The 24156-nt window shown below is 40.7% G+C and overlaps 1 protein-coding gene across 1 annotated transcript; it reads right to left on the bottom strand.

Annotated features, from left to right (window-relative positions):
* Window positions 1–205: 205 nt before the first annotated feature.
* Window positions 206–24120, bottom strand: LOC124263291 (cathepsin O-like). Its single transcript, XM_046697877.1, is given in 11 exon segments — window positions 206–514; window positions 10734–10826; window positions 13095–13261; window positions 14786–14798; window positions 14995–15082; window positions 16970–17006; window positions 17008–17121; window positions 18059–18115; window positions 20879–20993; window positions 23004–23106; window positions 23898–24120. Coding segments are annotated over 11 exon segments (1002 nt in total). The 5' UTR covers window positions 24072–24120; the 3' UTR covers window positions 206–473.
* Between the last annotated feature and the right edge of the window lie 36 nt (window positions 24121–24156).

Here is a 24156-nt window from a genome sequence, read left to right as displayed (position 1 = left end):
ATGGGCCTGTGAGTCGTGAATGGTCATCTCAACTTCTTAAAAAAATATTGTAACTAATTTTTTTTCATCTTTAATCATCGTAATCATGAGCATGTTGTAGATGTTGTCTTGCAAAGTGTAAGGTGCACAGAAGTTGTAGTTTCAAAGGATATGGCAAATATGCAAATATTGACAATAGAAACACGTGAAACCCCTATATTCTTCCTTGAGAGACAGTTAGAATGAGACACTCATTGTGTTAAAGTATCACCAGTAAGAAATACAGGAAACATACTCTCACATCTCTGAGGTACATGCAACAGTTTCTTGAAGATATCTATGACACTTGATGTCACCTTATCAACTTCTGTCGAGAGAGACTCAAGTCACAATACATATAAACATATCTTCTGCATCTTCAAGTGTGCTGGAATGTGGATTTCTTTGAACACATTTGGAATACGAACTCGTAAGTACTAGCAGTCCAGTGTTGCTCAGTCCTGAACCGTCAGTGTGGAGACCCGCTCAGCAATTCCTGCAACACAATACTCTGTTCTGATTCACAAACTTCAGGTCACTCAATTTCAGACTTTCAAAAGGCATTTTCAAAGCACCCACTTAATATAGGGGGGAGGGTTTTTTTTTTTCAGGAATGTGTCTGAATCCATGACCAGCTGGCCTTGGTAAGTCTGTAGACCAAATGTAACATGTGACTTAAATAAGACAATGACAAGAGGTCTTTCAGCCTTTTAATCAGTGGCATATCTTCAAGATTAAAACACCAAATATTCTAGAGTAAGTATATCTATATAATTTGAGGATAATGAGGACCTCTGATAAATGTGCATTGGCTACCTACAAGTACCTCTCAGCCTGGGCTCCTTTCATTCCAACAAGAAACAATGAAACGTTTTTCATCTTAATTTTTCATGCTGCTGTAGAAATTTATGTCCTATATTATGTCCTATACTCACTAATTAAATAGGTCAGCTTCATATTTCATCATCTGCATTTTTTTAAAGTTAGGTTCCAAAGTAAATTGGATCAATACACATAATAAAATTAATTTTTATAAAAAATATCTAAATTTCTAAATTTCATGGAACAAGTTCCACAATAAGTGTCAAACATTTTATTTTTTATTTCTATTTTCTATTCACCCTCCCACTCTATCGCTGGCTGAGGTTATAGATGAGCAACACATAAAATATGTGGATGAGCATTATGATACCTGTAAATCACAGCGGTCTGTTGCCAGCAAGCCAGTACAGTGGAAGCTCCCTAAACCGGCAGCCCCCCAATCCGGCATGCTCTTAATATCGGCACTAGAATTTGGTCCCAGCAGAAGCTAGTTAATTTATGATCATTTACACGCCCTCTAATCAGTTGTCAGTCTATTCCATATTTCAGCATAACAAAGGCCGCCCAATTGACTGTTTGGACAGTAATTAACGCTCTCTAAATCAGCATCACGTATCTCGGCCTATTTCTGGTCCTATTTTGAAAGAGAAAGCAATTCAGTTTGCTACAGAATTAAATGTCAATGAGTTTAAGGCATCAGATGCCGTTTTAGAGGGCTTCCACTGTATTTGAATGTATAGGCAGGAGCAATGAAGGTACAATAACACACAATCAGCCAGGTCACATCCAGGGACCCAAACCACAACCATAACGTAAATTGAATGACTGCCATCAAATTATTCAGTTTGATGCTTGATATCTTACAAGGCTTGGTAACACAAACTACTTAGTTTGGACACTTGATTTCCAATCAATCTATAACACAGGAACAAAACTTTATTATATTTTCATGTTAATACATACACCTCAAATTTCCTGCTCTATTCAGGCATAATGAATCAAATGGCAGGGCTCCAGATAACTTTTGGGGGTGCAAGTGTACTTACACATCATATTGCAAGTGGAGGTGTACTGAGAATTTTGAAGGAGTACTGACATGTTTTTGTGTGAGCGAGTTGGTGATGTGGTTTGTCTGGACGATTCATCGATCACTATTTCCAACCATGTATTTGTATTTGAAGACGCGTGAGAAATAACTGAGCGACCGTGTGATGCGCGAAATGTCAGGTCCGACTGGATATAAATAGGAACAGTGTAGTTTTTAGCCAATCGAAAAATAGTGACGCATATTGTTGCATGGCAACGCAAGTGATTCCTACTGTTGGGGTTTCCTCATGTGTCAAATCGTGTTTCGCAAAAGAACTTGACAAGTATTTATCCGAAACAGATTTCCATTTGCACGATACGCACGGAAATTAAATGATAGACGTACAAAAGGTATTTATGTGCATACACGATAAGCTTGAAATCTTATATTATGTCGTACTTAATTGATTTTGAGGCGTACATCACGCCTGTACGCCCCTTATCTGTAGCCCTGAAATGGCTTGTAATTTACTGGTGAGGATTACCCATTTGCATTGAACACAACATATTTTATGGTAGCCTCTTTCAATATAGCATCTTATATGACGGCCCTGGAGATGCAACAAAAAGAGGAAAAGCTTTTCCATGAAAATTATTCATTTGTCCAGATGAATAAGAATTCTATCATGACTTCAGTAAATACTTGATTGTGATTGGTTAATAAAATTCATTCAGAGGTATATAATCACGTTATACAGCTCACTGATTTTCCGTGTGCTACGCGTTCAGTTTTAAATCAAATTTAGAGCTATTATAATTTCGTTACATACCTCTGATTTTTCCACACAGTATGTTTATCTCCTAATTAAACTATGTCTACTTCAATCCATGCATGCTTGGGAATAGGCAAACCTTAAGATTTAAGAGCAATTCAGAAAGATTATTTTTCAATATCGAAAATGAGCAATCTTACACACCAAGTAAAATTATCTTCTGAATTGAAAAACATGTCTTTTCACACTTTCAGAAATCCAAAACGTGCAAGTGAATAGTAAAACTGCCAGCTATGTGAGAATATGTCAAATAATTTTCCAACAAAAAATTCAAAGTTTGACATTTCCATGAGAACAAGAAGATCCTTTATCCAACCTCATGCTTTAAATCAAGTGATTCATAAAACACATAATATGTAGGATGACTCTAACATAAAGTATTATAAAACTGTAGGCATTAAAGATCAGTGATATTACAGAGAAAGTGGGTCTCAGTTTACACAAGGCTTAAAAACAGGGTCAAAAGCATTTTCATTGGCAAGCTAGAATTTTGTTTTTAGCAACAATTTGCACATGATTTGTGTGACAAAGTATTCATGTCTAGAACTGTGTGTCAAGTCTACAAATTAATAGACAATATGTGAATTATCTTTCACACTGTGGACAAGACGGCACTTTCACCAAGGGAGATAATCAGGTAATACGTCACAGTCAAACAATCTGAGATAAAAACTGTAGCGACTACCAGACCCATGTTGTTTCTACAGTACTTGCCATAGATTGGGTGTATATATCATGATGTATGATATATACATAGAGATTACAAAAACAAGTGTGTGTTGAATATGGAAAATATTTCAACTCAATATTTTTATGTTTTGATGTATTCATGAGTGAACAAGTGAATAAATCAAAACAATTGAAAATATTGAGTTTGAATATTTTCCATATTGAACATCCACGAGTTGTGTGATCTATTTATTACAAACCAAACAGACGATGCCAAATGTAAACAAAACGAAAGGGAGGTAACTCTGTCATGACTACTAAATAGATAAAATTAACAATTAAAAATATACAATTGAAAAATAATACTAATCCCTAGGACACAGAAATTGAATTTAAATTATCCACGAGCCTAATGTTTTGTTTGGTTGACAAATTTGGTCAAAACTGCTTGATATGTAAAATATTGTCATGATATTGTAAAATATTGAGGTGGCAACAGAAAGTTTGGCATTATGACGTCACTATCATGTAACAGTTAAAAGCTTGCATGACCAGTTAAACACTTTTCTCTCCACTTTTCCTCCATACATGATCTTATAGTAAAAGCGGGTTGGTGAAATAGGAGTAGATCCTTTGCCTACATGAGTTACTATTTAGATCACTGTAACAACAGGTATGTTGAGTTTCTCAGAGGGAAATCTTGCATCATCATTAAAGCCCCCAAACACCTTTAAACTTAAGTATTATGAATTTTAGGCAACAGTAAACTCTTGAAGTGGTCCCTTATAGGGCTGGGACGGGTAACCCAGATATCTGGGACAGGTGGGTAATGAGTTGGTACCCGTCTCAGTACCCGGACCCGTTATGATCATGTGACTAATAGATTATACAATGTAATATGTTACTCTTTCATGATTAAAAGGTTGCATTGTCTTTGAAGATTTAGACATAATTTACAGTCACTTTATTTGAATATAATACATGGTTAAGATATTGGAAATTTTAACTATAAATTGTATATTTATATACTTATCCTATCTCACGCGATAAAGTCCCACCCTACCTCCCCACTACTTAGATTACCACCGTTCCGTTGTTGTCCTTTTATGGCTCCAAGATCGAGAATGAGTATGGAAGGTGATCACGTGGGTGAGGACTGCGCATGCCACGTGCTGTCACGGCCTAGTGAGCATGGCTAAGGCAGGAAGGCATGCACAGCACGGGGACAGGGACAAGGAAGGCCTGGAGCAAAGTTTTAATTCATTTCCACTCATGGTCGGATGAAGAGAGAGAGGTGCAAGTCGTGAGATAGGATAAGTATATAAATATACAATTTATAGTTAAAATTTCGAAATGTTTAAACTTATCCTATCTCACGACTTGCACTTATCCCACGGTAGGAAGGTGGGTCATAGATTACCCGAAGTTCAAGCAATAACAGCTAAGCGTTATGCCAAAACAACCGTAGGAAGCAACTACAAGGCAGGCCAATAACTACCAAAGTTACTACGTTTTAGGGTTAGTGCGAACCCATTGACTTACTAAGCACAAGTGCTCCCAGGGACCGGGATTCCCGAGCAATGTGGTGTTCAGTCACTACCTTCACAAAGTGAAAGGACGCAGCTTAGCGAGTGTAATCAGTCGCATCGCCACGATTTCCAAGGTACCCCCGTAATAAAAGTCTAACTACTAGTATCGGGCCAGCCCCTGCTTCGAAACAACCCCCACAGACACCGTCCCAAGGAGGGTGAAAGGGTAATTGAATCGGAAAATCTCACAATTTTAACGTTCAGTACCACAACATCATCTTATGACTTCCACTACTTACCACAGTAAGATCACATAGATGTGTATAGGTACGTAGGAGCATGAACGCTATGAAGTGTAACACTCCGGGAATGACTCACTTCACTGACGTAATTACTTCGTGGAGCAGAGGACAGTAAGTGAGGTGGCGACCCTCCAGCGTCTCCAAAGCGAGACCTGCGATGGTCAGTTCGAACCCATTGACTTACTAAACACAAGTGCTCCAGGGACCGGGATTCTAGAGCAATGTGGTGTTCAGTCACTACCTTCACGAAAGTGAAAGGACGCAGCTTAGCGAGTGTAATCAGTCGCATAACCACGATTTCCAAGGTCTGACGACCAGTATCGGGCCAGCCCCTGCTTCGAAACAACCCCACAGACACCGTCCCATGGAGGGTGAAAGGGTAATTGAATCGGAAAACTCACAAGTCCCAGAAGAATCAAAGACACAAATCAGAAATAAAATTCAGAATTTTATTCAGATTGTACACAAAGCAGAAACGATCGCAACTGGTGATCATCTGCGCTGAAGCTGATGGTTGTCCTGAGTGCCGAACAGGCGATAATGACAGTGCTGAATTCCAATTCGTTGTGATGAAGGGCCCTTTCTCCTGATGACCACTGCTAGGCCTCTTGATGGAGAAAGTGAGCGCCCCAGCTTGCAAGATGTGCCAACGAATAGGTGTTGAGTCGGTATGAAGGGCACCCTAGAGACTCCAACACAAACATTCCACTTGTTGAGCCACCAACGAAAGACTGAATGTAGTTGTGAGGGAAGAAGAATCAACTCCCTGGGGTTGTCGTCCCCGATGTATGGGCACAGAACCATCTGAAGAGGGCAAGCTGCAGCTGGCCCCTGTAAGTCAGCGCTTGTGCCGACGCCAACCACCCTAGTAACTTCTGCCACTGGCGAAAAGGTGTGGGTTGGACCAACACTAGTGGTGCGTTGCACTGAATCTTGTCCCACCTCTCCTGGGGCACAAACATCATGACCTGTCGTATTGAATATTGTCCCAATAAAAAGAAATCATCGGGTCGGTGTTACCCCTGATTGCTCCGAATTTAGCAGCCATCCTAATTGCATGAGCAACTTGATGATGAACTGTCTGTGGAAAGGAAGGACGACTGGATCCTGCTGGGCTTGAACACAGTCGTCGATATTGTTGTCAAATGTCACGCTTCGACAATGCAGGTAGCTTGTTATCGGAATGGGTATCTGAGTAAAAAGCCACGGGGCTGCACATATACCCATACAGCAGGACCCTCCATTGGTATCAATGACGCCCCTTGAAAGTAAATCGAAGATACTTCCGATAGTCTGGATGTATCCGGATGTGAAGGTAGGCGTCTCACAGGTCGAGGGACTGACTGACTGACTGACTGACTGACTGACTGAGTTTAGTTTTACACCGCTTTTAGCAATAATCCAGCAACATCACGGCAGGGAAACCAGAAATGGGCTTAGCACATTGTGCCCATGTGGGGATCGAACCGGGGTCTTCGGCGTGACGAGCCAACGCTTTAACCACTAGGCTACCCTACGGCCCTCGCAGGTCGAGGGAAATGAGAGGTCTAACCACTCTTGCCTCTGACAAAAAGATATCTCCTGTTATAAGAACGTTCAAGAAGTCGAGCAACTACGTCAGTTCTGACGGAGTGCTCAATGTAGTATGTTCGGGGAAAGGAGATTGTCAGTCAATCTACAGGAACGTTCACATTGTAAACGAATTGTAGAAATTCGTACGATCGGTGACCTCAGGAACGTTTCGGTTGGCGGAACAAAATAATGGTGCGCCAAGTGGAGGTATAAAGGTAGTAGATCGCTGCCTGGTGACAGTCCTTGCATAACTGCAGTGACCTCTGAACTCTGTGCTTGAACTAGTCAAACCGTTCACGGGTGCTTCTGTCTGTCACCCTCGATAAGCAGTCTCTCTCGACTGGCTGTCAAAATCCCGACACATTCACTCTTAAAGGGGAATGGCAGCGTTCATTGTTACTAACATTTAAAGGCTGGACTTGGTATCCGATTCGTGGGACCAAGACAAGTCTGCAAGGGCACTTCATAGTCACTCTAATCATCAAAGTTCGACAAATTTGGCCCAATCTAGATGCAAGTTCACGAACCTCGTTGAGGATGTGGAAAACCAATGTTGACAAGTCCCGATCCTTCATGTTGAATGCAATCAATTGAACATCTGGTATCTTGCTCTAGGTAGCTGTAGGTGGTCGGCGAACCATGCGATCATGTGTGTCGAATCAACCAAAACCATTCCTGCCTCTTATAGGCGACTGGCGTAGCCCGAACCATGAAAACAAAGACGAGGTTCGATGTGGGTTAAGTGTCTTGGGAGGCATCCCAGACACATTTGGCATAGGCTCTGATAGGCTGGTAAGATGCGCCGTGTTGGAAATAACACGAGTGGTGAATCACCCAATTCATGAATAAGCTCAATTGCTGGCAAGGTTTGAGGAACGGATTATTGACGAAAGCTGACAGTTCGATAAATGCTGACAATTCAGTGAACTTGAACGGCCAGGTGAACTGGTTCGTCGATAAGGAGCTTTTCGGCCTGGTGAAACGGTACGAGTCGGGCTGGTAAATCGGTTCAGGGTGGTGAACCGGAATGTTGACGTGATCTGAATCAGTCCGAGATCTGGATCGGCGTTATGATCTGGATCGTGACTGTGATCTGTATCGGTTTGGTAATCCGAAATGTTTAAATGATCTCAGCTGATGGAGAGATCTAGAACGCTCAGATGAACTGGTGAGGCGAGGTGAAATGTTCTGGCCGAGGTGAATCGTTTCGGTGCTGTGAATTGAATCGATGATGTGAACCGTTTCGGCGATAAGAAACTGAGTCGATGTCGTATTCCACATACGCCGTGGTGAAACGGTTCGGTCTGGTGAGACCATTCGGTATGACGAACCGATTCGGTGTGGTGAATCCATTCGGTATGGCGAAACGGTTCGGTCTGGTGAATCCATTCGGTATGGCGAACCGATTCGGTGTGGTGAATCGGTTCGGCGATTTGACGATGTAGATCGGATGTGTGAGTCAGCTGGCAACACAGAGCGTTTTGATGAGGCGGAACCACGAGAAGACATCTAATGATGCGCCAATAAAATTATCACCGTTAGACATGGGAATCTCCCGATGACGAGCAGTTAACACCGGTCGTTAAAAGCGGGGGTTTGTCGGGTGATCAACTGTTGAAGTGTAACGAGCTCTGTCTGCCAGCCAACGGGAGCAAGCATGTCTACATGCTCTAAAAACGTCCTTGATAAGGGGGCATATTCCCGACAACATTTGCTCCAGGAACACAGGTCAGTACAACCCACACATGACGAGGGGGGATCCGAAGAAGTAAATATTGTTACAGTGTGCGCAAAATTACGCTATTTAGGGTCAACAGCAAGAAGCATGGTGTCTCTACCCGGTGCTGGAGAGGGATCAAGCGCAGAATTCCAAGACTCAGCAATAACCTATGACCGAGGCAAAGTAGAAGTGACATGGCGTGAAGGTTAACGCCGATCCACTGAACCATAACGCAGCCTAGCAGGTGAAACCACCCGCACAGAACGATGTTAATGAGGGGAACTATCACGTAAAGGTGCTGACCACAAGTGCTCACTAGCTCTAGACTGACAAGACGGGATATCCTGATTCACCTGAGGTGAATGAGACCGACTACGAGAATCACTGACAAAAACAAACGACGAATCACTGGACAAAACAAACCGCCGACCGGTTAGGTGAACTGGATCAAAACGCTGTGGTGAATTGATAGGACTATGAGATGGTGAGTCGAACTGAAACCTATGTTGAGGTGAACTGAGTCGGGAATGTGAACGTGAACGGTTCGTCCTGGTGAACCCCATTCGATTACGTGAATCAGTTGGTCAGGTGAACCCATTCGATTATGGTCTGGTGACATCGTGAAGGACCCAGCAATGACCTCGGCTAGGTGAATGGTTCCGATCTAGTGAACCAACACTTGCATTCCCTGATTGGTGAAAGAATCGAGGTGGTGAAGGACTGGTACATCGGAAGGACCGAGACCTCAGCGTGGAGATCTCGACACTTCCCAGCAGTAGAAGAGGAAATCGAATCGAACCAGACGGTGACTTTCGTGTGGGTGAATTGTTTCGGTGGGATGAAACCGCACGAAGAGGAGAAATGTTATATTTCAACCACACCCGATCCACGCCGATGATGAATGCTTGGATTTAGAAGTTTTCGAGGACTTTGAACGGTCCGAAGAGAAGCGGATCTGAGATGAAGTAGATCGCCGGTCTTGTGTAGAGGAAATATCAGTCATTACCGACCTTGCATGCCCATGAGAACTGGAGCTAGGCGAGGAAAGCGTCCCAAAGCGCCTTTAACATTCTCAGACAATTAGGAATCAGACGAAGCGTCCATAAAATCTTCGTTAGGAGAGACGGAGATTTAGAACGGCGAGCAGGTAGGGTGGGGCGATGTAAACATTGTTTTTAGAGGGAAATGGACCAGATCCCGCATACGCTTTCCTGGCCCTCTCTGCCAAACGTCTGGCACAAGCACGTTTGTAAGCTTTAAAATCCTCATTAGACAAGTCCTGAACACTTAGGACAACGTTTGTCCTAATCACAACAACCCACAAAATCAACACACGATGTGTGTGGGTCCCAAGCTGAAAAAAACTTTATTACGCTGAGCGCAAAACTTCGTTTCTGGCCTGAACAGGCTTAACCATGTTGAGCAATTATCAGACGAAAAAAAAAAATTCACGTCCACTCTGTGGAGTGACAAGAAAGAGAATGAGTATGGAAGGTGATCACGTGGGTGAGGACTGCGCATGCCACGTGCTGTCACGGCCTAGTGAGCATGGCTAAGGCAGGAAGGCATGCACAGCACGGGGACAGGGACAAGGAAGGCCTGGAGCAAAGTTTAAATTCGTTTCCACTCATGGTCGGATGAAGAGAGAGAGGTGCAAGTCGTGAGATAGGATAAGTTTAAAAATTTGAAAAGTTCGAAATTTTAACCTCCGAGCTGAAGAAAATATTGCCATTTCTTGCAAATATGATGTCAGGAATTAACATAACGGGTATCCAGGTAGAGTAGGGTAATAGGGGGTGGGGTACCCGGGTAGAAAATTTGGACCCGCACCAGCCCTTGTCCCTTAATTAATGTGACCTAAGACCTCTTGTACCTAAATAGTGAGTGAGTGAGTTGGGTTTTACGCCGCTTTTAGCGATATTCCAGCAATATCACAGCCGAGGACACTAGAAATGGGTTTATCTAAATAGAAATAGTATTTCACAATTATTTCAGGCACTCCCATAAATACCTTTATCAATTTGTATTGCTACATGAACTCACAATGCAAAGTGTGTCACATTGAGAAAAGTCAGTGAATCCTTAATTATGTAAATTGGTGTACCTTGGTGATGACCCATTGAGTACGACAGCTATGGTTGCAAAAGAATCCCCACTGTAGCTTCATGTTATGGAAGCAGTCCCTACCTGTTCAAAATGCTGAATGGTTTCCACAGAAAATATTAGCTTCGGACAAGCTTACCACACAAGTTGTCTCCAATCTTGATGTACAGGTAGCCGTTATCACCAAAGTCAGTTCCCCAGGAGTTTCTCACAATGTAGAAAGGCACATCTCCTGGAAAAATGGTTTATATTTACTCAGAGATCATATACCAGGTAGCTGTGATACGTGGATAGAGAGGGTAGTGTAAGCAAAGTATGACATTGTGCTAAATAATCGGGAAAAGCACATTTGTTTTGAATTGGACTGAATTTGATCTCCAAGCTGCAGAAATTGAAATTTTTTTTGTAAAAACATCTAGAGTAGTGTTGTTCCAGTTGTCTCCCTTGGTGTTAGGTCATGTCACATGATCACACAGTAGCAGACAACACTTCGCTTCAGTAGTTGCCGTGGCCGAAATCAATCAACGCAATCGCTCATGAGTTGCATAATTTGACTGGTGTTTCATTGTCAACAATTCACTTTCTCCCCTTCTTCTCCCCTCATCTCCCACCACCACCACACACCCACCACACTGATCACCTCCTCCTGCCTCCATTCCATGGTGTTTCGTTATCTCAATTTCTGATCATCTGATCATCCTTCTGATCACAAACAGGGCTGCATCAAAACATCAGTATTTTGTTTAATATGTGTACACTGCATCCTTTTGTCAACCAGGGATGAGAATGAAGTTTTGAGAAAAACTCTGAAAACTAGCCAGGGGTTTAGCATCTATCTGATTAAGACGATTCACAAAATGACCCTTGGCCTTATGAAATTCCCGGAATTCCGCGGATCCGAGGAAAATTTTCATCCCTGGTCAACTAAGGCTTCATCAATATGCAGTGTAATGACCATGCATAAGAAACCAGCTTAAGAAACAAGACGATGAGTAACTCAGAAATGAAAGGAACCATGCTGTGCATGAATGTTATGTGAGTCCTACTAATGCCAGAAACTGGGGCAATGTGTGGAGTAGATACAAATGGGTTTCACATATTGTGCCACGTAGGAAATCGAACCCAGGTCTTCGACATGACTAGCAAACACTTAACCACAAGGCTACCCCACAACAAGGCTGTGGTACATCTACATGATGCAAACAACATCAAGTGAGAAACATTTGTTTTCACAATGCAGTCCCATCACACACTGATCAGAGCATACACTGTGTTATACAGTGAGATTTTATTTTTATTCACTTTGTGAATATTTTACGAGTGCTTCAGTAAACATAAAATGACTAATAGTCTATAAGCTTGTTTTGCAAGTTAGGTAGGTAATATTTCTGATGTAAGGACTTTCTGCTGTATGTAAAAATAGACCCTCATTATTTTATCTTATAATGTAATCTAACACCATTATATTTTGTTACATTTACATCAGTCAGCAGACAACCACTGTCACAATGATGATTAGTCTCATTTTTGTTTAGAAATAGTTTCTGTGTGTGCAAGAAATGATGACGTAATTAGAGATGTGTAGAAAATGATGGCAGTCGAAATAAAGCAACAACCAAGATCGAAGACGATATCTGTTTTTGTTTTGAACAAGAAGTATGAAATGATCCCAGTACCCACGTAAAGCCGCACTAAATGTATATTTTCCCTATAACTGGCTTCCCTCTCCATGCCAAGATGAGCATGGCTTGAAATATAACTCAAAATAACCGATAAGAAAAAATAAAATTCCTGTACATTGGGAACACTTTCCACCAAGAACATAATCCAGATAACCAGCTGTTGGCCTTATATTTTCATAGAAGCCCCATTGGTTGATCAGTTTAGATTGCTGACTTTATTCACTGGCAGTTAAGTACCCCACTCTGATAGCGTAGCCTTGAAAAGCAGATGCAACTCAAATTAAAAGTGCTGGCATGTTTACAGACAGTCGAAGAAAAGTGTAATACCAAACACTCAGCAATAATCTAGCTACATGGCGGCAGTCTGTAAATAATCGAGTCTGGACCAGCCAAACAGTTATCAACATCATGAGCAATTGGGATACGATGACATGTGTCAACCAAGTCAGCAAGTCTAACCACCCGATCCCGTTAGTCGCCTCTTACGACAAGCATGGGTTACTAAAGACCAATTCTAACCCGGATCTGCATGGGTCAAAAGACATTGTGTATTCATGAGTACTATACAATGGCGTGGTATGTATTCACAAGTAATTGCAGAACAAAGTGAACATACAAGACCTAAGACATACTGCGTTCATGGAATAACATAATCCTTTGACAAAGAATCCTACAGTTGTCATGCTTTGTTACAAACATGAAAGAATTTAAATTTTTTAAATAATATTTGTGATTCCCTGCTTATACTTCTTACTTAGTTACCATAGAAAAGGACAACTCTTGCATGTAATGCAAATACTTCAAAATTGCAAGTTTACCCCGAAGGTCGTAACCCACAATCTGTACAGCATGGTTGTTGACGTTGGAGCAGTGAAACCTGATGATGCCCCCGATGTAGTTGTTCCATGTAGATGCGTCTACCGTCACAGTCAGCGGTCCAACTGTACTCAGCATCTGTACCATCTTGTCTTCGTTTCCTGGGAGACTGGGATCATCAGAGTGAGTAAGTGAATATGGTTTTATGCTGCTTCCAGCAATATTACAGTGGGAGAAACCAGGGCTTCACGCATTGTACCCAAGTGGGGAATCCAACCCGGGTCTTCGGCATGACGAGCCGACGGTTGAACCACTATACTACCCCACTGCCCCAACATAATAACAACTTATACACTACATATATTATACAGATGCAGAATACTTGCTGAAGGCTTGTATAACAATATCCTTTTCCTCACATATACCATCTATAATACTGAAATACTACCTCTACTTTACATTAATAACGAGCGTATATGAGTGAGTTTAGCGTTATGCCGCCTTCAACAATATTCCAGCAATATCACGGCTCGGGACACCATTGTACCCGTGTGGGGAATCGAACCCAGGTCTTTGGCGGGATAAACGAATGTTTTAACCACTAGGATACCCCACCACCCCAATAAGTGTACATGAAACATAAATATGGAAACAAACAAAGGTAACAAGAAGACAAAGTCATCAATATCCCCCGCAATGGCAAAATACTCTTCATGAATAAGTCTACCAGTTATGTTTTGGCGTGTATAGAGCTAAGTGGAATGAGAGCACTGAAAGGTTTCAAAGTTCTGCTCCAGAAAGGAGCACTACCACCAAATTCAGTTGAAGCCAAAATTGTTGCCATGGAAACCCCCCAAAAATATTTTATTCAGAAATCCAAAACTACCAAAAGGCACCAGTACACCACTAGACCTACCTATGTATGAAACTTGGTGATGAAACAGTAAACAGTTTTTAAGTTCTGCTCCGGAAAAGAGCACTACCACCAATTTCAGTCAAAGTGAAACTTGTTGCCATGGAAACGCCAATAAAACTTTATTCAGAAATCCAGAACTACCAAAAGGCACCAGTACCCCACCAGAGCTATCGATGTGCCACGTTTGGTGAGGAAATAGTGAAGGGTTTTAAAGTTCTTCTCCGGAAAAGAGCATTACCACCAATTTCGGTCTAAGTCAAACTTGTTGCCATTGAAATGCAAAAAACATATTATTCAGAAATCCAAAACTACTAAAAGGCACCAGTTCATCACCAAATGTATCTAAGTGCCAAATTTGGTGAAGAAACATTGAACGGTTATAGAGTTATGCCCCAAAAAAGACAAATGTGCACGGACACACAGACGGAGGGACAGACAGAGTCCATTTTAATACCCCCGCAAAACACGTTGCGGGGGATAATAATCTTCTTTGGTACAAATTATAGTGAGCAAGTATGGTTTTACACTGCTAGAGAAATAATCCAGCAGTAGTACGGCAGGGGACACCAGAAAATGGCTTCACACATTGCAACCATGTGGGGAATCGAACCCGTGTCTTTGGCGTGACAAGGAAATGCTTTAACCACTACGACGCTACCCCACAAACTCTGGTGCAAATTTTAATAAAGATATATATAAAATATACATATACAAAGTACTTTCTTGCATCTGATATTATCAGATTTTATTAGTGTACGGCGCTATTTGACAAGTCACCAATGAGGTCCCCCTGCTCAAGGTCACAAAAACTTTGTTGGTATATCATAGTCAAACTGCAACAAGTATTACTTTTAAAAAATGGCCTCCCTGAACCCACTGCATTATGAAACTATGTATTTGACCAAGCTGATTGGTTAGCAAAACCAAACATAAAACAAATGAGATATAAACTCTTACTGTTGACAAGTGGAACTGGCGACTCTAACTCCCGGGTGATGTGCTGTTGCCAAGGTGACAAACTTGTGTTTTGTCCACAAGGGGGTAGTCTGTCTCATAAACTATCGTCTTGTTATACTGGCAGGCAAAAATAACAGAACATGTTTAAAACTGATATTGAAACATTTCGAATTTTCATCATACAGATTTTAATTTTTAAAGTGTCAGAGCAAAGTTGAAGGAAAAGATTATCAGTGCTTCTTGAGAAGTATTAAATTACAAAATGAATGAGTGGTAAGTTCATGGTCTGACCAAACAGGAAGCATATGTGTATTACTTAGATCTATGGCAGGTGTGAGTAGTTTAGAGTGAGTGAGTTTAGTTTTACACTGCGCAATTGGGAACCGATGACATGTGTCAACAAAGTCAGCGAGCCTGACCACCCGATTCCGTTTGTCGCCTCTTACGACAAGCATGGGTTACTGAAGATCGATATTCTAACCCTGACCTTCAAGGTTAAGTAGTTTAGAGAGACATTGTTTGTTAAATTCTTGTGCCACATTCAGCATTAAGTCTTTGGCAAAGTTCTGTAAATAAGTCTGGACCAAACAATCCAATGACTGACATCATGAGCACATACATATGCAATTGAAACATGATGACCTACATCAACTAAGTCAGTGAGCCTGACCTAAAGATCCCATAAGTGCCTCTTACCACACCTCTGGGTTGTTGAAGACTAAACAATATAGTCTGGACCAGTCAATCCTGTGATTGACATCATTAGCATTGATCTACGCAACAATAATATGCACCCAATCCCGTTAGTTGCCTCTTACTATAAACATTGGTTTCTGAAGACTGCAAATACGAAAGTCAAGTTCGGATCAAACAATTCAGTAACTGACATCATTAGCATTGATCTATGCTATGCTACAATAATATGTATCAAGAAAATCAGCATGCCTGACCACCGAATCCTGATAGTTGCCTCTTACAGCAAGCATGGGTTGCTGAAGACTGCAAATAATTAAGATTGGACCAGACAGTCCAGTGATTGACATCATGAGCATCATGAAACGAATCTCTGCACAGTATGAGGTGCATTTAGAGCAGCTAAAGTCTGTGCTACAGTCCGACTTACGGTTGGTTGTGAAATATCCATGTCATCTGCATTGCAAAGCTGCATTTTGCCTGTAGCCAAAAACCTCAATGTTACAAGCACTTTGTATAGGGCTGATAAGGACCGGTTTCTAAAGGTAACAGCGTCGATTTCATCCGATATCAAGCCTGTCACAAACTCTATCCCTCTTCTGTCAAGACGATAATGTCGTAATAACTCTCTATCAGTGTACATATCCAAAACATTCTTCCTAGTGTGAAAGTTTGCGTTTCCATGAGCCGCCATATTGGATAACTAAGAATTTTCTGAACTAGTTAGGTGTCCTCATGAGGTTTCTTAAAGTTAAGAAGAAAACTAAGAACAAAATGACTTGTCTAAGTTTTTTCTTACAAGTTAAGAACGTTGTTATGGAAACTTAAGAATTCTTAGTGGATTTAAGAATTCTTAACTGTTAAGAAAATTCTTAGAAGCTTTATGAATACCGCCCCAGTTCTAATCCAGAGAAGCCCTATTTGTGGACAACTGTCATTCACTTTTCAGTCTACAGGTTTGCAAATATCCATGCCAGATCTAAATGACTACATATCAAACAATCCATGAAGATCCAATTAGAATTAATCATCAGTAACCCATGCTTGTCGTATGAGTCGACTAACGGAATCGGATGGTCAGGCTCCCTGACTTGGTTAACACATGTCATCGTATCCCAATTGCGTAGATCGATGCTCATGGTGTTGATCACTGGGTCATCTGGCCCAGACTCGATTATTTACAGACCGCCGCCATATAGGAAAACTGCTGAGTGTGGCGTAAAACTAAACTCACTCACTCCCATATCAAATAACAACTGACTTGAACTGTGATTGGATCTTAGTCTCACCAAGGAAGAGAGTCTTACATACTTTCGTCATCCAGTTCAGAGCAGAACAAGTGTCACCCCTGGCAGCCATTGTTCTCCGAGCAGTCTATGACTTCCTGTACGGACAGGACAGGGACAGGTTGACCAGTGGTCTTGGCGTACATGCTCTCCACAGTCTCAGTAGCACTGAAGGCCCTGGAGGGAAGACACACACAAGGAAAATATTTAAAGGACAACAAACTTGTGGTAGGGAGTAAAACTTGTGGATTTCAGGGCAGTGTTTTTGTACAAATTGCCTTGCTGTTGACAATCACTTAATATCACACAAATTGTTATAAACATAATTGGTTCAAAAGAATCATTCATTAGTTGAAATGTTTACAAAATAGTCAGATTTTGCATGTTAGGAGTCATTTGAATCAAAAAAATATATATTGATGAAAAAGGTTAATTTGACCATAGACAGAGATCATTTCCTGCTACAGAATAAATTGCCAGTTAAGCTTACGTCTTTAGAATATTTTCATATTATTTATTGTGATGTATTTTCTTTCTTTTAGAATGTAAGGTTGTGTCAGATAATTATTGTAATGAAAAGGATACTGCTATGACCTACAGATGGGCAATGTCAACCATACATATTTCCACTTTGAACTAAAACAACAGATTCACAGGCAATGACTTCGGAACTTGTACAGGTGTGGATCACTTAAAAGTTGTTATTTCTTTTCCGTGGGATGTCTTGATGTGTGCAAAGCATCACAACAAGATTTTTTTGTTTGTTGTTTAACCCTGCGCTTGTCAACATTACAGCCATATGTTTACAGTTTGTAAATAAATCTGGGTCAGTTAAGTGTCTGACATCGTAAACATGGATCTACGCAACTTGCAAATGATGACATGCATGAATCAAATCAGCAAGACCATCCGATCATGTTTGTCGCCTCTTACAAACACTGCATCTGGATTATCACCGATGACGATGCATAACAAAAATATGTTGTGATAAGATTGTTATTGTGAATTGTGAACCGTGAACTGTCAATATTAATAACAGTGACTCCACTCGAGGTTGGCTGTCATGACTGTCACACATGATAGAAGGATGATATCCCAGGTCAACGTGACCTACCAGCAGGCTCCACATGACTTCTGATCCTTGATCGGGGAGATGATGCTCTTGTTTCGCCTGCAACAAATGTATAACGCTAGTTTCCCTCTACACTAGTTAAAAAATCAAATGAGAGAGGGAGTTTGGTTTTATGACGCTTTTAGCAATATCCCAGCAGTATCGCCTCAGGGCACACCAGAAATGGGTTCCACACAATGTACCCATGTGGGAATCGAACCCGGGTCCTCGGCTTGATGAGTGAACACTTTAACCATCAGGCTACCCCACCACCCCAATAAGCGTTACATGATACCATGATATGACCATCTATAAGAAGACCCCATGGATAAGACGACCCCCAAACTTGACCCTTAAAATCAGTGTCAAAATGGTATGTTTCGTGCATAAGTCGATCCCCCACGATGGGGTCCTAATCATGTAAACACAGACCACAGACAACTGTCAGTTACCGATAATTATAACTTTGGTCTACATTATTCAAAGAATTCACAATCATATTGTGTCTACTCACGGATCGAAACGAAGTGTAATTGACAGAAAATGCATAATATATTTTGCTTTTCTAAATATCATATTTATTGTAGCAACAAACTGGCTTGCTTATTTTACCCCATTCAACAATCACGAACTGATTACCACCTCGCTTTCCATTGACTGCTAGTTTACAGTAACATCGGTAAAATGTGTGAATTTAAATGGCTTCCGTGATTTTACCCCATTCCATGTGCGAACAACTTCTGCTTACCACGCTCATGAGGGTCCCTATAACCTTAGTGTTGATTATATATATTTTACATAAAAACTGTAATTAAAATTACACAATGCTAGGTTATATTTCTTTGGGTACTTAAAATATAGAAACACAATAAAGGAGTTGTTCATCCATATTTTGTTATCCTTCCTTATTGCTCCAAGTATTTAATGCCTTTTTAATAGGTTCTCCTATGAGCAAAATCAGGAGACTGCTTTATCAACTATAAGCTGGAAAGATGAAGTTTGGGGGTATTTTAATTACATTGCACTCAACAATATTCCAGTCATGTGGTGGCAGCCTATAAATAATCAAATGAAGATCAGACAATCAAATGATTGATTCTATTAGTAAGGATCCACGTTGTCATGGTATTATGAAACTTGACCAACCAAATCACTGAGCTGAACCTTCAAATCCACTGGGCGTGGTAGGGTAGCTTAGTAGATAAACCTTTCGCTCATCACGCAGAAGACCCCAGGTTCGATTCCCTACATGGGCACAATGTGTGAAGCCCATTTCTGGTGTGTACCCCTCACAATGATATTGCTGGAATATTGCTAAAAGTGGCATAAAACTAAACAAACACTCCAATCCACGGTCACCTCTTACAATCAGCACAGGTTACTGGGAGGCAGTTCTTACCCAGTATCCTCACAGTTGAAGAGATGCATTAAGACGGACAGAGGAATGTCTTGATCATGCACAGCATTACAGGTTGAATTTTAAAGGGTTCACAAGAAGGAGTTTTGTACAAATACATGTACGTGATATTGATGCTTATTTCGATCGTTAAGGACCCATGTATTTGGACTGTACAATCTCTTTATGACATGTTATTCAAATTCAAATGATCTCTGAGGCAAATTAATTCATATTATGCATACTAGAGCAGTGATATAATCATGATAATCTGTTGTTTAAATTAGGATATGTGCTTACTGCGGACAAAAAAATAACGGACAAAAAAAAATTGATCACGTTAAATGTCCAGACTGCTAATTCATCAATAATCTGTATCATTACCATTGGCAAAAGCAGCATCACAAAGAGGAGTATTAACAGTGAGGCCACAATACAATGATATGTGTGTGATATCATTTGTATCCCGATACAGTACTTTTATTTCATAAGTTCATATTCACGCCCTTTGCGAATCACATTCACAACCCTTAATCACTAGTTTTCAATGGGAGAAACATATAGACTTGGGGGCAGTGCACAAATTCTGCTATCTAACTGTTAGAAAATCCAAGTGAATCTGCATTAACTGATTCTTCAATACTTTCTGTCATATTTCCCATGTTTTCACATCAGTCAGGGGCGGTGGGGTAGCCTAGTGGTTAAAGCGTTGGCTCGTCACGCCGAAGGCCCGGGTTCGATTCCCCACATGGGCACAGTGTGTGAAGCCCATTTCAGGTGTTCCCCGCTGTGATGTTGCTGGAATATTGCTAAAAGCGGTGTAAAACCATACTCACTGACTCACTCACTCACATCAGTCATGTACAGGTGTATTGTGGTACAGGGGTATTGTGACACATATGTATTGTGACACAAGAGTTGTAAATCTATGTATCATATTGTGTGCCTCGTATCATGATACATTACTGAGATGTGGCATCATAACAACATTATTGTCAGAGGCATAACTTAAGGCTGTAAAATGGACACAGACAGCATAAGAAAATCAAGATGACTGCATAGCAACAGAGGTGAGGTCAGGTGAGGTGAGGTGAGGTGAAATTTGGTTTTATCGTCGCGGCTTGAGAATATTTCGCTCATATGACAATGTGCATGCATGTGTGTATGTGTATGTGCAGCTGCTTGTACTAGCCCAGACTGAAGCTGGTTTCATAGTGCTAGCCCACTGAGATACCATGCCACAGTTAAGCATGAATACCCCACTCAGACACCTTATACTGACTCCGAAGTCCGACCAGTCCTTGTTGTACCCATTAATGCCGAAGCCAGGCAGGGACCAACAAGTACCATATTTTAACGTGTTTTGGTCATAGCAACAGAGACGCATTCTAGACATACATGTACATCTTCACAACATGTACTCTTACCAGTCCACATACTGGGGACCAGCTTTCTTCAGCAACTTCAGTGAAGGTACTGCAACATCAACCTTGATCCTATCGCCATGGAGACTTGAAGACTTCAGTCCTCTCAGGTATTGTTCTGTAACAGTCATGTCAATGTTCTGCAGAACATCTCTAACAATTGTTTTTCAACATCAAAAATCTACATTTTCAATTTAACTACACTATGGTAAACTGAAATCTGGTTGTAGCATTACTGTGTTGAAACTGGCTCTCTGTTGTCAAGAGACAGACAAGAAGACAATTGTTCTATGGCATTTTCTTCAACCACTTAACCCTGAGGTGAAATTGGGTTTTATGTGCATCATTGAGAATATTCCCAGCCCTCCCATATGACAACATGCATGCGTTTCATGTATACGCGACTGCTTGTTCTAGCCCAGACTGAAGCTGGTTTTATAGTGCTAGCCCACTGAGATACCATGCCGCAGTGAAGCATGAATACCCCACTCAGACACATTATACTGACTTTCACTTCAGTCCTTGTTATACCCATTAAGTTCTTTACATGTTTTGTAAAGTTTCAGATCGTCAAAATTATTTCCAGACAGGGACCAACAAGTATCATATTTTAACTGGCATGCTTCGGTATGACCCGTCGGGCTCGAGTGTGAGAATGAGGAGCCAGCAAAGGGAGGTAAATAACTATCGGGCCAAGGCGTGGATGCGGGTCCACTTAACCCTGCTAACAGTCCCTGAACCCTGCATTATTTCCCTTCTGATGCAGCCCTCCCAGCAATGCTAAAGCTCTAAATGAAACAAGCCTAGATTTCCTCACGCTCTGAATCTCCATTCAGACTGGGACTCCATATCAATTTAAAAGGAATCGTTTCTTTCAATCAAAATTACATATATTCAGAGACTAAGAGTTAGTTTTAAATCAATAGGCCAAATTTGCTCTGCTCAGTTATAAGTACTACCACAGCTAGTTTTGAATTTAATTTTCTTGCATTACTTTTGGGGGGACTATGAGGAATAAAAGCACAACATGACCCAGAACCCTCACCTACAAGACGGCCTCTGGGGTGAGGTGACCATAACTCCCATACTTTAACACAGATATATAATAACTGACTGGCATTCAAAATGTTAAGCAGTTTCGCATACACATTACATCTTTTACTGATTAGCGACTAAAACAGAAAATATGTACGTTTACTTACACAGTTAACAACTTCAGGTTTATTGCATGACCTATGTTTAATGCAGATTCTCAAACTGTTTTCAAGCTGAATAAGTGGCAAGAGGTATATGTAAGTTGTGATAGCAGCAGATTAACAAAAACAACAACATGTACTTGACAACGGCATTAGTGAGTGAGTGAGTGAGTTTATTTTTAGGCCGCTTTTAGCAATATTCCAGCAATATCATGGCAGGGAACACCAGAAATGGGGCTTCACGGCATTAGAATCACCAAGTTGCATCAAAATTAGATGTTGTCATATACAGTATCATGCCATTCCTATTATCCATCAACTTCTAAAATGCCAATCAAACAGATCAACATGTGATTGACAACAAATACCACATAGATGGAGTCACAGATGTACTGTAAGCATGATAAGGATTAAGAATTAAAATTTCAAGATGATTTTACAGGCTTGAACGGATACAAATTACGGATCTACCACCTTTGCTACATCCAATCAGGGTATTAATAAAACTGGGGAGTAAATAAAGGGTGAGATTCAACCCAAAGTCAGCGACTAGAGTAGTAGTATAGGGAATAGTGGAACAGGACCGCATAGGTACACCCAGCCTAGAAGCTCCATACTAGCCAATTCGGCTCCCACAGCCACTAAACAAAATCGGACCACTTTTCGTCTTCCGACGCAAGTGCAGTCAAATTAGAGATATCCAGATGGGTCTATCCATACACCCGCATATATATCTCTAATTCGAGTGCACTTGCGTTGAGAGACGAAAAGTGGTCCGATATAGTTTTGTGAAAAACACTAATTTTTTGTGGCTGTGGGAGCCAATTGCCTAGTATGGAGCTTCTAGGCTGGGTGTACCTATGGTCCTGGATCCACTATTCCCTCTATACTACTACTAGTGTGGCTATAACTAATGCAAGCTAGACACTCACTTTCAAATTCCTCTTGTGTGAGATCTGAAAACTTGTTGACCCCATAAACAGCTGTTTCATTTTGGTGGGCCTTATTCAGCTCAGCAGAATGTTTCAAATTATTCTGAAAAAAACAATATGTGTGGTACCAAATCAAAACTTACAAGTTACATGTCATCAAGTTAAAAGTCTCAGTTTTGTTTAGCTATGTTACCAAGGTCATAGCAGATTTGTTTTAGCCACACTGCTGCACACTAGTATGCCTATGATATACATGCATCCTCAAAGTTTTTAAAATGCCATATGATATACATGAAACTAATCACTATACATACCATACCAATAGTTATTATGTTTCAATCACCAATCTCCCAATATCTGACAGCTTCCCATTACATTAGTGATTTCTGATGAACAATATGCTTCAAAATGTTTCACACACTTATATATGCTATTACGGAAACCTGGAGTCTTAGCTACTGTCTATTAAAATCATTTTTATACTGATAGATCTAGCATGAATCTTAAATTAGGGAATTAGGAATTTAATTCTAAAACATTAAAACATCAATAAAGTGTCAGGTCCTTGCGCACCATATAACAGTTTGCATATTTACAAAATAGTTCAGAGTAGTTGCACTACTACTAGTCTACACTACCTGACTTCTTCACATGTTATCTCCTATTGAATCAAAAATTAATTAACATCCGTAATGAAGCAAGAGGAAGATTTATTCTAAATTGCTTGAAAATGTCTTGGTGAGATTGGTAAAATATACGTCGAAGGCTTTGATTTGGTGAATTCAGACATTTAGGTATCACAACTATAGACAAATAAACACACAGATAAACAGTCTTGATCAGCATAATGAACCAACACTACGGCAACAGGATCAAATTTGAAAAGCAGAAAACCTTGAAAATTTCAAATCGATGCCAAAATTCTGGTGACTTTGCATCATAGGCCTTCTTGTATGTGTGCATAAAATGTACAAACTGCTCATAGTATGTGTCATGCCAGGCAAATGCCACTGACACTGTATAAACAAAATAAACTGGCAAAAGAAACTGTAAATATTTAACATCCATGAGTTTGACTTATCACATGACACAGTTTAACTTCCTGGTATCGTGTATCCGCAAAAAAAGGGACGAAGATACCGGGAATTATTTT

Source organism: Haliotis rubra, unplaced genomic scaffold (assembly GCF_003918875.1).
Source record: "Haliotis rubra isolate DU_JTF1 unplaced genomic scaffold, ASM391887v1 Scf878, whole genome shotgun sequence".
NCBI lineage: Eukaryota > Metazoa > Mollusca > Gastropoda > Lepetellida > Haliotidae > Haliotis > Haliotis rubra.
This window is presented reverse-complemented; position numbering and strand designations above follow the sequence as displayed.